The sequence below is a fragment of the Gymnoscopelus braueri genome, assembly GCF_963280865.1.
Source record: "Gymnoscopelus braueri genome assembly, chromosome: 24".
In the NCBI taxonomy this organism is placed as follows: Eukaryota; Metazoa; Chordata; class Actinopteri; order Myctophiformes; family Myctophidae; genus Gymnoscopelus; species Gymnoscopelus braueri.
This window is the reverse complement of record NC_137626.1, coordinates 12934936-12951426: the sequence shown is the minus strand read 5'-3', so window position 1 is coordinate 12951426 and position 16491 is coordinate 12934936. Positions and strand designations below refer to the sequence as shown.

Sequence of the window (16491 nt, the reverse complement as noted above, 5' to 3'; positions counted from 1 at the left end):
TATATATATATATATATATATATATATATATATATATATATATATTTTTTTTTTTTAAACATTTTAAAAAACGTTTTGTTCCAGGGACCCCCCAGAAGCAAAGATTTGAGTTACAAATGTTCGCTTTAAAAATATATATATATTCAAAGATTTGCGCTAATCTTCACGATTTTTCAAAAATGGCAGATCTACAAGCTCATAGAGCGGCACTCAGTGCCGCGCTATGAGCTTGTAGATCTGCTATTTTTGAATAGCCAAAGACATCTTAAAATTACACAGATGCGTTCCCTTCCCGGTCTTAATGGGTTAATTTAAAAGTTGTACCGCCGAGGGGATGAATGTGGCTCAGGGGTAGAGCGTCCGGATGGCAACCGGTTACTCGCGTGAAAGATGTTATCGTACCAGGCGTTAGCCAGGACCATCGTGCAAAATGCACGCATTCTTTGTTTCACATGGATTTCTCGTCTTGGATTCTACAGCTTAAACAGCGCCGCGCAGCTCAACGGTGAGATTTCTGGCACCGAATGTGTTAATACCAGCAGATAAAAGAAAAGCTCATAAGACTCACAGTAAAAGATTGATACAAAATGACGGGTGATGGGATGAACAGAGATTTATTCTTGTTTCCCGTAGAAGGTGAATTCTCGCCCCCCGCTTCACAACGGTGTCAGTGTTCACATCATGTAGATCCCAGGCAATAATACCTGAGTGGAGAAAGTCGGTGAACTTCTTTATTCCCGAGTGTAAAATATCCCTTGCTTAACCCATTGAGGCCTGAGCTTCCGATTCTGCAAAAAAATGTCTTCTAAATCCTAACGGTTTTCTGAAAAAACCTATGTTTCTATATCAGTGGTTTTCAAACTTTTTCATGTCAAGGACCCCCCAAAATGATATGAATTTGGCCGCGGACCCCCATCTCAAAATATTGTGTTCCAGGGAACCCCCTAGAAGCAAAGATTTGAGTTAATGTTTGCTTTTAAAAGAATATAAATATTCAAAGATTTGCACACATTTTCACGATTTTTCAAAAACAGCAGATCTACAAGCTCATAGCGCGGCACTCGGTGCCGCGCTATGAGCTTGTAGATCTGCTGTCTTTGAAAAATCGTGAAAATGTGCGCAAATCTTTGAATATAAATATTCAAAGATTTGCACACATTTTCACGATTTTTCAAAAATAGCCAAAGTGTAAAAAGATTTTTCAAAATAGCCAAAGTGTAAAATAATGTTTTTTTTTGCTCAAATCAAAAATCTTCGAATATAAATATTCAAAGATTTGCACACATTTTCACGATTTTTCAAAAATAGCCAAAGTGTAAAATGTTTTTTTTGCTCAAATCAAAAAATGACACAGATGCGTTCCAGGTCTTAATGGCTTTAATGTGCTCCGTTTCCCCAGGAGGTGAACGCCCTGGAGTGTGAGATCCAGCTACTGAAGAACCTGTGCCACGAGCGTATCGTCCAGTACTACGGCTGCCTGAGAGACTCCACGGAGAGAACACTCTCCATCTTCATGGAGTACATGCCAGGGGTGAGAGAGCCAGTGTTGGATTTTGACAGCACATTTTTGCTTCTGATCTCCCACTCACTTGAAACGACATGTGTCACAGTCCTCGAGTCCAAACAAGTCCAGAATATAAACAACAAATGCGCATGAACTTATTCACAGTTAACTCTTTCTAGTGCCATTCTTATTTATGGAATTTTGGTTTCCACAGCCAAAATTCATTGTAAAAAAAAAAAGTGCTCAGGTGCCGAGATACAGCCTTTTTCAGTAAGAAGTTAAACAAGAAGTGAATGGAGCAGAAAATCTTCAAATCATCATATCTTGGGTTCTGAACATTAAAAAATAGGGGGAAAAAATATTCTTTTTAACTCTCTCAGTGCCACGCCCGAGATATCCCGAGTTTTTCCCGAGTACCCTCCCTGCCAGCACGAGAAATCCAGAGTTTTTACTTTTGACTGTAGTCGCGCTATTCTGTTTATTTTTCATGATCACTTTCGCTTCCTGACTCCTTCAGACTCATTGGGTTCCGGTTTCATGACGCAGATTCCGTTTCCGGTTCTCATTTTTTTCCGTGTTCATTTTTGGCCAGAATAGGGAAAGTCACGTTTTTTCACACGGTATAAAAAACGAACGGAGAGGTCCACGTCTACTCTCTTTGGTCTGGGTGACGATCAGTCATCGTAGTCGTGTATCACATCGTAATTTAGCCCGATCAACGATTGTCAAAAATGTCAACATCCGGTTATGACCGGATATGACGTGAGCCTGTTTGGGAGGGGGCGAGTGAGCCAGCGAGATCATCAATGTGTCGATTTGTTGCTCTCTACTGGTAGAACTGTATTATGGGTTTAAAACCCCAATCAGATCATTTATTTGAATGAAAAATTACAAAATTAAAAAATTAAAAAATACGCAAATTGCTGGCACTGGGGGAGTACTTTATGAAAATACTCTTGGCAGTGAAAGAGTTAAAAAAAAAATATATATATATATATTATTATTTTTTCATGACGTCTTAGACGTCATGTGGCACTGAATGAATTAACATTGGTCATACACTTCAGTCTGCCATATTACCAACACCGGAGAAAAATTGATGGGTACAGGAAGCACCTTCTCCTCCAAATAGATCGGCGATTGAGCAATATTTTGCAAGCTGCTTTGCCTTACACTTGGACAACAAACCCATAATCCTCAAGCCCCTGACCACCAGCCTGAGGACATGGCCCAAGCTGCCAAATATGAAAAACAATGAGCTGACACTTATAGCCTAGATGTATAATGGCTTGTACTAATGGCTGGTATTTTAGTGCAGAGTGCCGCGCTATGAGCGCTTGTAGATCTGCTATTTATGAAAAATCGTGAAAATGTGTGCAAATCTTTGAATATTTATTCTTTTAAAGCGAACATTTTAACTCAAATCTTTGCTTCTGGGGGGTCCCTGGAACAAACTATTTTAAGATGGGGGTCGGCGGCCAAATACATATAATTTCAGGGGTCCTTGAGATGAAAAAGTTTGAGAACCACTGATATAGAAACATATGTTTTTTTTCAAAAAAACTGGTTTTTAGAAGACATTTTGTAGAATCTTAATGGGTTAAATCTGTAATGGTGACAGCCCTGCAGGTCGTTCTGGAAAGGCATACTCAACTCACGTGTTCTGTTCCCTGCCGTTCTCCAGGGCTCCATCAAAGACCAGTTGAAGTCCTACGGGGCGTTGACGGAAAACGTGACGCGGCGCTACACACGCCAGATCCTCGAGGGAGTCTCCTACCTCCACAGCAACATGATCGTCCACAGGGACATCAAAGGTTTGTGACCGTGTGTGTGTGTGTGCGTGCGCACATGTTTTTTATTATTAAATTTTTTTACTTAGTAAAAGTATAAGTAATATAAGTAATCTGTTACAAATAAAAAAAGCTTATGAAAGTATATGGGGTGGAAAAAAAGCTTATGAAAATATATGGGGTGGAAAACTAGGGAACCAGGGGACCTGGTACTGCCAGACCCCCTAATGGCAGTACGTCACGCTAAGCTTGGCCAATCAAAAAGAGGGACATGTAAGCACCATATATGCACCATATATGGACGAAAACTTTGAACCGTTTTCGTCCATATATGGACGAAAGAGGGACCGACAAAGCCTCATGTAGGCCTGACCCCCTGGGTCTGGCAAAAAGCTTATGAAAGTATATGGGGGGGAAAAAAAGCTTATGAAAATATATGGGGGTGGGGGAAGCAAATGCAAACAAATACTTCTGTTTTTGCATTATTATTATTGCCAAAAATATATATATATATTAAAAAAAAAGAAGAAATTATTTTCTTCCAAAGCGATACATATCGTCACGAAAGCCTATCACGATATATCGCGGGACGATATATCGGCACGCCCCTAGTCCTTGGTATTGGGACGTTATCAGGATTGGTTTTTCAAGGCAGTGGGCTTAGGCTTGAGGTTTTCTCTGCTGTTTTAACCCTTTTAAGACCTGGAACGCATCTGTGTCATTTTTTGATTTGAGCTAAAAAGCATTATTTTACACTTTGGCTATTTAAAAATAGCAGATCTACAAGCTCATAGCGAGGCACTCGTGCTCGTAGCGCGGCACGAGTGCCTCGCTATGAGCTTGTAGATCTGCTATTTTTGAAAAATCTTGAAAATGTGTGAAAATCTGTGAATACATAATGTTTTAGAGCGAAGAATTTTAACTCAAATCTTTGCTTCTGGGGGGTCCCTGGAACAAAATATTTTGAGGTGGGGGTTGGCGGTCAAATACACATCATTTTGGGGGTCCTTGACAAAAAAAAAGTTTGAGCGCCACTATAGAAACATACGTTTTTCAGAATACTGTTAGGATTTAGAAGACATTTTGTAGAATCGGCTTCAGGTCTTAAAGGGTTAAAGCCCCTACGTTGAATTTATCACCAGATGTACTGGTAGGCGGAGATCTCCTGGACACGTGTGTGTGTGTGTGTGTGTGTGTGTGTGTGTGTGTGTGTGTGTGCGCACATGGGACAATGCCATGATGTGGTTCAGCCAACGGGTTGATTGTTTGACCCGTCCCTCCCTTAGGGGCCAACATCCTGCGTGACTCGGTGGGGAACGTGAAGCTGGGCGACTTCGGGGCCAGCAGGCGTCTCCAGACCATCTGCCTGTCGGGCACGGGCATCAAGTCGGTGACCGGCACCCCCTACTGGATGAGCCCGGAGGTCATTAGCGGAGAGGGCTACGGCAGGAAGGCTGACATCTGGTAAGACATGAGCCTCAGGATGCACACACACACACACACACACACACACACACACACACACACACACACACACACACACACACACACACTCCTGATGTGGGTGTGTCAGCAATATTCCACTGACAATTAGGGGTGCCACAGTTAACATTATTAATCGATTTAACCCTATTTGAGAGGAATTGCGCACAGAGAGAGAGAGAGCGAGAGCGAGCTGTGTGTGCAGCCTGTGTGTCTGAACAGTGTTGCCAGATTTTGCAAGAGAAATAAGCAGCCAGGTCTATAAAAACAAGCCCAACAAAAGTGACTAGGCCACCTGAGCACTTTAAATATCATAAAATATTTGAAAATAAATGACCGATCTGCAAGCGTTTTGAGGTTGTAGATCGGCTATTTACAAAGAAAGACCTTGAAAAAATGTGAATTGTGGAATATTTTCCAAATCCACACACATCTTGTATGGGGGTCTTAGGCACAACATATTTTCAGAAGGGGGGGGGGGGGGTCTGCGGACAAATATTAAGGCGATTAATCGTGTAGTGAAAACCACAACAACGATATATGACAGCCGATTTCAAGAAAGAGGCTTGTGTAGTGTGAAATGCTTAACGATCAGATGACTCCCCCGACCACTTCAGAAGTCCTAAAGTGTGTATCTGCCCTTAGAGCAGTGCTTCTCAAACGTTTAGCTCGAGACACAAAAGATAAGTTTGATGTCTCCCTGGGCCGGGACACAAACTAGTGAAAGCAGTCGAAAACGGCAGATCTACAAGCCGAGCTTGTAGATCTGCTAGTTTCTTTTTTTCTCCTAATCTATGGAATATCTTGGATTTTTTGGGGGAAATCTTTCTGAATTAGTAAAAATGTATGACAAAAATGAGAATGAAAAACAAAATGTTGGAAACGAAAAATAAAGGGATACTTATTTGCGACTGACTAAAAATGGGTCCCGACCCTCTGTTTGTGAAACGGTGTCTTTGGAGCATTGGTTCTCAAAGTGGGGTCCGGGGACCCCCAGGGATCCTTGGGGGGGGGGATACCAGGGGTCCCCAGCAAAATTAGTTAATAAAGCGTCACAATAATTTTAACCCCATCCATATTTTATAATTTGGCTATTCAAAAATATACGAGCTTGTAGATCTGCTATTTCTTTTTAATCTTGAAAATGTATGCAAATCTTTTAAATCTTTTTTCTAAAAGGCGAAAAAAAACTTATGGGGGTCCCTGGCACAACATATTTTCAGGTGGGGGGTCCGTGGCCACATACTTATCAATTTGGGGGTCCTTGGTACGAAAAAGTTTGAGAACCACCGCTTTGGAGGACTGGTTCTCAAACTTTTTCATGTCAAGGACCCCCAAATTGACACTTATTAGCCCGCGGACCCCTATTTGAAAAGATAATTATGCCAGGGACCCCCACAAGGGAATATTTTTTATGGCTCTAGCAGTGATTCTCAACCATTTTCACTTCAAGGACCCCCCAGTTTGACACGCATTAGAGGCTACGGACCCCCATTTAATGGCATTTCTATCTCTGTGACCCCGATTCATATTGTAAAATCAATGTTAATGTAACTCTGAGAGATTTGTACACTCTCAGAGTTACAGACCCATAAGGGTCCATTTGGTTCCTAACTATCCATCATTTAGCTGGAGACCCCCTGGAACTCCCTCAAGGACCCCACTTTGAGAACCAATGCTTTGGAGGACAGCTGTCGTCGCTGTTCATTCCACATTTCCCTGTCGTTTTTTCGTAGGAGTGTCGGCTGCACCGTGGTGGAGATGCTGACCCAGCGGCCGCCGTGGGCGGAGTTCGAGGCCATGGCGGCCATCTTCAAGATCGCCACGCAGCCCACCAACCCGGCGCTGCCGGGCCACGTCTCGGACCACTCCCGCGACTTCCTCAAGCGCATCTTCGTGGAGAGCAAGCAGAGGCCGTCCGCCGACGAACTACTGAGGCACATCTTTGTACATTAATAAGCCTGAACCCTTGAACCTTGAACCCCCCTCCTCTGCCCCTCCTCCTCCTCCTCCCCCTCAGTCGCTCGGTGGTGGAAAAAGTACTCAAATTCTTTACTTAAGTAAAAGTACCAATACTGCAATGTAGAAATGCTCCGTTACAAGTAAAAGTCCCAGAATTCAAAATTTACTTGAGTAAAAGTACAAAAGTATTGGCATAAAAATGTACTTACAGATCACAATGCGACACGTTGTGAGCTTGTAGATCGGCTATTTTCAAATAGGTATAAAATAGGGTTAAAGTGGTTAATGTATGTTTCATGATATCATCACTGTATATCTGAAAAGTAACTTGTAACTAAAGTTTTCAAATAATTGTAGTGGAGTAAAAGTACAATATTTGCCTCTGAGACGTAGTGGAGTAGAAGTAAAAGTATTGGAAATTGGAAATACTCAAGTAAAGTACAAATACCTCAAAATTGTACTTGAGTACAGTACTTGAGTACATAGTACTTAGTTACTTTCCACCACTGCCCCTCGCCCCTCCCTGCCGAACTTGCCAAACACGGCCTTACCTGATAGGGTGTCCCCCCACCCTCTGACCCCGCCCCCATCCCCCCCATTGGACCAGAAAGAACTCGCCGGGGGAGGATCTTAGCGAATGGGAAAACTGGAGTGCTGGTTCGTTGGTGGGAAGAAAGGGGCGGTGACCTACTCCCCCTTTTAGGGTCTCCTTTCCCGGAGGTCCGCCCTTAGAGGACGCAAACGTTTTTATTTTAGACAAAAAGTTGCACCTTAATTTCACATAGATAAAGGGGGGTAAGCACTCCCCCCCCCCCCCCCCCCCCCCCCTTAAAAGATGAGATGAACTCCTTTTGAAAATGTCTCCTTTTTTTTTTAATGTTTGTACGGTTTCTTTCGCCAAACGTGTTTTTTTTTTTTTTTTTTTTCGTTGTTTTTTTTGTGAATGGGACTAAAAAATCTGTGTTGTGGACCTAGTATAATGGAGATTGGATCTGGAGTGGCTCACCCCCCTCCTCCCTCTTTACCTGCCCCCCCCCCCCCCCTTGCCCCCCCCCCGACCCTCGACCTTCTTCTTCGAACCTGACCCCAGAATGTACTCTGCTGCAAAAAGAAAAAAACCCGGTGTTGGGTTGTTTTTTTGTCCTGGACCCGCTGCTATAGATTTTGAACGAGAGACCCCGAGGTCAGAACACGGGAAGCAGAGAGCAAACCCCCTTAAACCCCCCAACGGACAACCCGCCTCCCCCCCCCCTCTCTGTCACGATTCTGCCTTTAACCCAATAAGACCCGGGAACGCATACTGTGTCATTTTAGATGTTTAGCTAGCTATAAACCATTATTTTATACTTTGGGCTATTCAATAATGGCAGATCTAACAAGCTCGTAGCGGGGCACCGAGTGCCGCGCTACGAGCTTGTAGTTCTGCTATTATTGAAAAATCTTGGAACATTTGTGTTGAATACATATAGATATTTTTTAACCGGCAGCCATAAACGTATCATTTTTGGGGGATCCTTGACAGAGAAAAAGTTTGAGCACCACTGATTCCAAAAAATAGCAGATCTACAAGCTCGTAGCGTGGCACTCGGAGCCGCGCTATGAGCTTGTAGATCTGCTCTTTTTTTTAATAGCCCAAGATAAATATTAAAATGACACGGATGCGTTCCCGGCCTTAATGGGGGTTAACGTCCCCTCTGTTAACCCCCCCCCCCCCCCCCCCCACACACACACACACACACACACTCCGTTTCCGGTAGTCGGTTCTTCGTCTCGGGGTTTCCTGTCATCCTGCTTACACGTCCATCCGTCAGTTTAGTTTACTCGTCCGACCTCGGCCCCTCCCCCACTGTCTTTTTTGTTTTGTGCCTTGTGCCTTTTTTCTTTATAAAAAAAACAAAAAGAAAAACAGCATAGGAAGCTTTTCTAGCTACTAGCATCCAGTCAGGTAAACTCTGAAAACTCTTAGTTTTTAAGTGTCCGCGTACCTCCTCGATTCTACTGCCCGTCGCTTCCGTTATAGCTTCACTCCAGCTGGATCTCGAATTCAGCCCCTGACGTTCCGTGTGTCTCTTGCCTCGTCCGTTTAAACGGGGATTTCCTGGTCACTACTGGTCCCTGCTCGGCTACAGATAGCTTGACAACAAAGGGTGGGAGGTTGCCACCAGCCCAGCAGACGAATGCTGGTTAAACTTTGGCTGGTTCCGGTTTGTCTACCGACACTTGGTTCGGGTAAATAACCTCGACGGAATTTCCACTCTGTGGTTCTTTTGAAAATAACAGTTATAACAAGGTTGGGGATTCATGACCGGGTCACTTTGTCAAGATGCTGCGGTCAATGTTTTCAGCCAAACGTTGAGCTAGCTTGTAAAAAATAGTGAAAAGGACTGGCAATTTATTTTTTAATTTCGATAACCTGGTGCTGTGCTGAAAAAGGCAGTTTTCTGCCCCTGCTTGAGATGAAGCACTGAATGCCAGCCAAGTCGGCCGAAGCAACAAAAAAAAACGGAGGTCGCTCACTTAACGCCTCTCCTCGACCCCCGTGGAATATCGTCTCAACTGTGTGGATGCGCTTAAACCCATTCGATCCGGGAACGCATCCGTGTAATTTTTTAGATGTCTTTGGCCATTGAGCTATGAGCTTGTAGATCTGCTATATATTTTTTTAAATCGTGTAAATGTGTCCAAATCTTTGAATATGTATTTTTTTTAAAGCCAACATAAGTAAAAAATATTTTGTTCCAGGGACCTTCCAGAAGCAATGATTTTGAATTACAAATGTTAGCTTTAAAAATATATTCAAAGATTTTGCACACGTTTTCATGATGTTTCAAATAATAGCGGATCTACAAGCTCGCAGATCTGCTATTTTTGAATACCCACAAGTATGAAATAATGATTATAGCTAAAATCTAAAAATGACACAGATGTGTTCCCGGTCTTAATGTGTTAAACTGTGGTCATATTACCACTGCCATTATTGAAATAGAAGGAGACCGAGGGTTCAGGTTTTTTTTTCTTTCTTTTTCAAGCATCTAGGCTACCATAGGTCCTCATGGTAGATTCCCAGGGCTGTTTGAGCGATTTCAGCGATACATGGCCGGGGAGAGGGAAAGCTCACAGTCGATTGGCCAATATGTAACGGCTATATGACACTGTCCCGGTGTTGTCAGGTTCAAGTTTCGGCTCGAATTCACCCGCCGATTTCAAGTTTATCCCATGTTTCGTTGTGCCGTAGACTCAAATTGGTGCATATTTCCGTGAGGCAACGGTGTACGCGTGCGAGAAGAGTCATTTTGAGTGTTCTTCTGGGTGCAAAGATCCCTCTCTTCTCACGTGTTAACCCATTAAGACCTGAAGCCGACTAAAAAAGTGTTTTCTAAAAACGCTTTAAAGAATATATATATATTCAAAGATTTGCACAAAAAAAAATCACGATTTTACAAAAATTGCAGATCTACAAGCTCATAGCGCGGCACTCGGTGCCGCGCTATGAGCTTGTATATCTGCTATTTTTGAATAGCCTAAATAAATCTAAAAATGACAGATGCGTTCCAGGTCTTAATGGGTTAATGGCTGGTTATAAGCCTAACAAAACCAGGTACGATAGTGATAGATCTGTTTTGCCTGTAAAGAAGCTCATACCTTGCTAGCTAGATACTCGATATCGGCCGTCAGAGCCACAGGTACTTTGCCTGGAAGTAGTGACCAGGACGGCTAAGTCGTTGCACTGATCTGTCAACAAAAAAAAAGCTTTCACGACGCGCAGGAATATATCCAGCATTGTACAGATGTTTGGGTCCTTGTACCCTCCTCCAGTGTTTGAACGGTACCATTACGAAATGTGCTTCAGTCAAGCCACCACTGTGTTATACTGGTGTATTTTGGTGTCAAATGTTATGTTCATGGTCAAGATAGACCGTTGCTGACCGTTGGTCGACAACAGCGAGGGGTCACGGTGTCAAGGCAATGATCGCTTGGCGGGGGGCGGGTGGTAATCTATTTCTCAAATGAAGTGCTCGTCACTGCACGAATGGGTCGCCTCTTCGTTTTGCATGGCAACCCGATTATAAATTCTCTAATTGGCTCAAACGTGACCGAGACGACAGCCAAGCAGCTTTTTTTTGTCTACTGTGAGGATTACATCGTGTGAGACCACCCCCAAACACTCAGAACCCCCGCTGTTTTCAGCCGAACTGTTGGCTTGGTTGTACTTTAAGCTTTACACACTCCACTAGTCTGCAAAGTAGATACACACTGAAGAGCTAGGTGTTCAGTATATGAGGAGAAAAGGTCAGAGCACTTAAAGAGTACTGTTCCTCTGCTTTAAGGTACGTAGCTTATATCCAAACATCCGTAAACAGGGTTCTTGCAGTGTCAAGAAATATATCAAATTAATTTGAACTTTGGAGAGAACAGGATACAGAGAGACCACAAATGAAGACGTAGCCAGCTAAGTCAGCTACCATTGTCAGCTGCTGTGTTGAAAATGTTATGTTTAATTCGTCCCCCAAACTGGAATATTTGGCTGCAGCAAAGCATAAATCGCAACACATATCCACAACACATAGTACACAGAACAATTCTGAAACGCATAATATGGACAATGTGACAAAGACCCGTTCGAAACGCCCAAGTCCATAGATGACAACTAGAGTACAAGTTGACCGTCTCGGCTGTAAAATCTTTTGGTACTTAAAGGGCCAATCAAACCACAGCATCATACTGTAGTTCACACACACTTGCTGAAAAAAAGCACTTGTTTTGTCAGTTTCCTTTAAAAAAAAAAAGAAATATGGACCTTATCTGCTTTCTATGAAATGACTCCATTCTTGTCTCTGTTTATATCATTGGCTCTCTCGCCAGCTGCCCTTAATTCAGCTCGACATAGTCGACAATGTCCATAAAGGTTGCCTTGAAAGGAAAAAAGGTTCTCAGAAGCAAATAGGCGAATTCACCTGATTCGGATGCTATCAATGCATTGAATGGCACATTATCACGTTTTATCAGAGCATTGATTGGGCGAAAGTAGGCGACATACTGACCTACCCGTGATTTATCAGATCATTCATTGGGTGTTATCAGGATATACTGACCTACCGACGGAGATGACGTATATAAAGTGAAGTTTCGGTTTCGGGCCATGACGGAGCCGTGCAGTCTCAAGCGAACTGGAGCCACAAGAGGCCACCACCGAGCGAGCTAAAGCGGGTAGGTCAGTATGTCGCCAACTTCGCCCATTCAATGGTCTAACAAAACGTGATGATGTCCCATCGAGTGCATTGATAGCATTCGAAGCCGGTCGCGAATTAGCCCTGGTCATTTTATGATGGGGGGGGGGGGTTGGGTTGTCCCTTGAATAAGTGTGATACGTAAATGGTACTTTTGATGGAGGTTCTGGAAGAAATTAGGCAATAGAGAACCTGTCATGAAGTGTTTCATAAGTTGCTACCAATGGCTAGGAGGGGACACGCCACCGTAGTTTGAATAGTGACAAGAAAAGATCCGAGTCTCTTCATTGACAAAACAAAGGGGTTGCCTTATGGAGACTTCTATATCGTTGCTGTCGGGGGCAGAAACCTCTTAATCTCTTATTTTCGTAAATGAACGCCCTACTCGATCACACTACTGCGTCGGGCAAAAGTGGCAAAAGTAGCAGATATACAAGCTGGAAACGTGCCGCTTCGCGTTGCGTTTCGCGTTGCGTTTCGAGCTTGTATATCTGCTACTTTTGCTAATTTTTTTTTTCATTCGAATTTGTGAAAAGTAACAGTTTTGGTCATATTGAGGTTTCCACCCGACGGACGATGCGATGTTCTGACTTGTGTGAATGAAAGCATAATAATGAGCCTTCAGGTTTTGGTCGTAAAAAAAAACAACCCTGTAAAGCCCAAATTATGCCTCGCCATTTAGGCGAGCGACCGTCACAACGACGAAGCATAAATTGGGCGTTAAGCTCGGAAGTGTCTTAATTCTTTTTTTCCCCCTGGACGCTTCTTCAACATGGCGGCATAACCCTGGTATCCATTGTTAACCACTCCCTCAAACATTTTCACGACTGGTGGTGTGTCACTTGTTGAATATTCTGCTGGTGCCGGGGGGGGGGGGGGGCCTTGATACGAACTTAACCGTTATGCACTATATCTGAAAAAGGTATATTACTTTTACCATTTCTTTTTTTTTTTCTTTTTTTTTTAATCACTGATGCTTCTTCACGATTCCGCTTAGGATGTCGTTCGTACGACTTGGTTAAAGCACGGATACATGTGTTCTTTTTTGTTTTGTTTAGTTTAGTTGTTTTTTTTTGTTTTAGCAATGTTGACCTTTTGCACATTTTAAGATCGATTTATTGTTTTTACACAGAGGTAAAGGAGTGAGTGAGTGAATGTTTGTGTGTGTGTGTGTGTGTGTGTGTGTGTGTGTGTGTGTGTGTGTGTGTGTTGATCATTGTGGTTCAGTTAGCAAAGGATTCTACATGAATGTAACGGTTTATTTTCACTGTTAGATGGCCTAATTCAGTGGTTCTCAACCTGTGGGTTATTTTTTGGGGGGGAGGTTGTCCCCAGACAAGTGACAATTTAAAGGGGCCACACCATGAATTGCATTTTTTTTGGGGGGGGGGGTATTTTTTGGGCTCCCCAGTGTCTCTTGTACCCCAAAAAAATATATATTTTTAACATTCAGTCATTCATTCTCATTTCAGAGATTTTCAGAATGGGCGTGTCTGAACAGGCCATTTCAGAATGGCAATGCAAGTGACATCACTTGCCTTGCCATTGCATTGATGATGGCCAGACAGAATTGCTCAGTAGCCCCCCCCTGCCCAAAAGGACGTTTTGGTATTGCAGCTGAAAGTGCTGTATAAGCCAGAGACAATTGACTTGGGATGAGTATATCTGAGTGATGATTTAGGCTCAAACCTTTTGAAAAAGGTTTGAGGGACATACACCATATGATATTAAATATATTTAATAAATTTAATTCATGGTGTAGATCCTTTAAGGACTTTTAAGAACTTTTTAATACCTAAAGAAAAAAGAAAAAAAAGCTCATTACTGCATCAAAAGTAATCAACAAGCTATACTATAAAAATTGGTGAAACATTGGCCAAATTGTCAAATAATAGAACGACTCGCAACGCGAGGCGTTGTGAACTTGTAGATCTGCTATTTTCACTATTTATCAGTGGAACCGAGTCAAACTAAATGTAATGTCCCAACTCCTACAATTGCAAGTGCTTGTCAGGGTGGGGTGGGAGGAGGGGGGGGGGGGTCCCCCAGTTCAAATATGATTATTTTGGGGGGTCACGGCCTGAAAAGGTTGAGAACCACTGGCCTAATTCACCCTTGTGAGTTAACTCTTAGGTTGCTGGAAAGGAGACCTGTGTTTGCCAACTACAGCAAGGCTCCCTGAGAATACACAATAGTTTTACAAGGTCTTTTGTGTCTATAGCCACTGCTGCCACTCCTGTGTGTGTGTGCGCGTGCGTGTGTATGTTTGCGTGTCGTGCACGTGCATTTACTGCAGTTCGTGCTCAGGGGATACTGCGTCCCCTGAAATGCCTTGCGCATTCTGACTGTAGGAGGAAAAAAAGAAAAAGTTTGAAATTGGAGGAAGAAGGAAAAAAAAAATCATGTACAAATGTATAAAATGGAAAAAAAAAATGTACCCTTTTTAAAACAGAAAATTCACTTGTATCCCTCACGTTTGGTCTGTGTATTGTAAAAGAAGCCATGTTTATAATTCAGATTGGTTTGTGACCAATGAGTCTGTTTATATCAGATCTGTATATCAGTGGTACGTATAATTTTTTAATATATATTTTTTATTTTACTTTTACTTTTTTTTTTTTTTTTTAAGAAAAAAAGTGAAACAAATTTTAGATTTTATGCATGGTTGGGTCCTGTGAGACGCAGCGGTGCCGATGAGATAGTTGCTGTTTTTTTTGGCAAGACTCTGGAGTGTCGGAACAGAGGACGCTCTGTGTTCATGATTACGACGACAATTATGACTATGATGACGATGAAATCAATAAAAGATATTTATTTCATGTCCCTGGTGTGACTGTCTTTGTGAGATTTTCAATGGTGGAAAAAGTATCAATACTGCAATATAGAAGTGCTCCGTTACAAGTAAAAGTCTGGAATTCTAAATTTAGGCCTATACTTGAGTAAAAGTATTGGTGTCAAAATGTATTTAAAGTATACAAAAAATAAAGAACTAAAATGTTTGAAAATAGCAGATCTACAAGCTCACAATGCGTCGCGTTGTGTTATGTGAACAAGTTCCACACTAGTTATGTAAACATATGAAATTGCTGATCACCACTTTCATTGAAGTTTGAGTGGTTTATTGGAGAATTGTCACAAATTGTCAGACCTTTGGTGTTCCTGGCACAGGAAATAATTGGGTAAGTCTATAATTTGTTCATCCAGCAGATGGCGACCCTGTGGCCCTAGAGACAAAACCAGTGATACACGCCACAAATGTCATGCCTACACAAGATGTATCGATCAGTCGTGTAAGTAACTAAGTACATTTACTCAAGTACTGTACTTAAAGGTAGGGTAAGTGATATTTTTTGGTTAAAACAAAAAGTATTTTGTTAAAAGGTTAAAATACTATATTCTGATAGCAATCATTGCTATAGAGTGTTTTTTCAGTAACAGATGTCTCCCTGTCTCTCCAGCTCTTTAATAAACAGAAAAAACATTTTTCGGTAGGTGTCAAAATCTCAGCCAATCAGGAGAAAGTACCAATTTTCAAGCTTAATTTGTATAGTGTTCCAGTTCAAATTTTGCATGCTCATTTCTTAGTGTCATCACTTCCAATTTCACTTGTTTAATCTGTATCCTGATTGAGTTCTCTGTCCTGGTTGGATAAAATTGGAAATGAAACTGAAACTGAAACGAAAATGCATTTTCTGTTTAATAAAGAGGTGGAGAGACAAGGAGACTCCTAATACTGAACAAACACTCTATAGCAATGAGTACTATCAGAATATAGAGCTATTTAACAATTATTTTAACCAACGCAAATCACTTACCCTACCTTTAAGTACCATTTTGAGGTGCTTTTACTTTACTGGAGTATTTCCAATTGTCTATACTTTTACTTCTACTCCACTACATCTCAGAGGCAAATATTGTACTTTTACTCCACTACGATTATTTGAAAACTTTAGTTACTAGTTACTTTGCAGACATAAATTATTACATTATAAAACATACATTAACCACTTCAGCCCTATTTTATACCTAGGCTATTTGAAAATAGCCGATCTACAAGCTCACAACGCATCGCGACGTGTTGTGAACTTGTAGATCTGCTATTTTCAAACATTTCAGTACTTTTACTTTTGGTAGCCTACTTTAAGTGCATTTTGATACCAATACTTTTAGTCTTAGTACATTTTTAACACCAGACTTTCACTTGTAACAGAGTAGGCTACTTCTACATCGCAGTGTTGATACTTTTACTTAAGTAAAACAGAGTACTTTTTCCACCACTGCACAAATGTCATGCCTACACAAGATGTAACAATAAAGAGACCTTGAACCTTGTCTGTGTCGGTCCAGGGCTTATCTTGCAAACCACTGGGCCAATCACACGCTACTAGTAAATCTCACACTGAAAGTCAATGGAGGTCGTATTGGGCTATAAATTTACCCAAATATGGAGATGACTGGTTGATGTCATAGTAATGGACATCATAGATTGTGTTGATCTCAGGCTCGGTACTGCATATCAGTGGTT

The 16491-nt window shown here is 41.9% G+C and overlaps 1 protein-coding gene across 2 annotated transcripts in view; it reads left to right on the top strand.

Moving 5' to 3' along the window:
• map3k2 (mitogen-activated protein kinase kinase kinase 2) overlaps window positions 1-16491 on the top strand; it is a 63916-nt gene that overhangs the window by 28141 nt on the left and 19284 nt on the right. The window contains exons 14-17 of one of the 2 annotated variants that reach the window (XR_013932724.1): window positions 1400-1531; window positions 3189-3318; window positions 4581-4758; window positions 6513-6836. Coding sequence is in view for 1 of the 2 variants with exons in the window: in XM_080422639.1 (XP_080278765.1) it covers window positions 1400-1531; window positions 3189-3318; window positions 4581-4758; window positions 6513-6732 (660 nt within the window). In the remaining variant the exon portion in view is untranslated. Of the gene's footprint in view, window positions 1-1399; window positions 1532-3188; window positions 3319-4580; window positions 4759-6512; window positions 7651-16491 lie in introns of those variants that run through there. The other variant, XM_080422639.1, reaches the window with a different exon arrangement.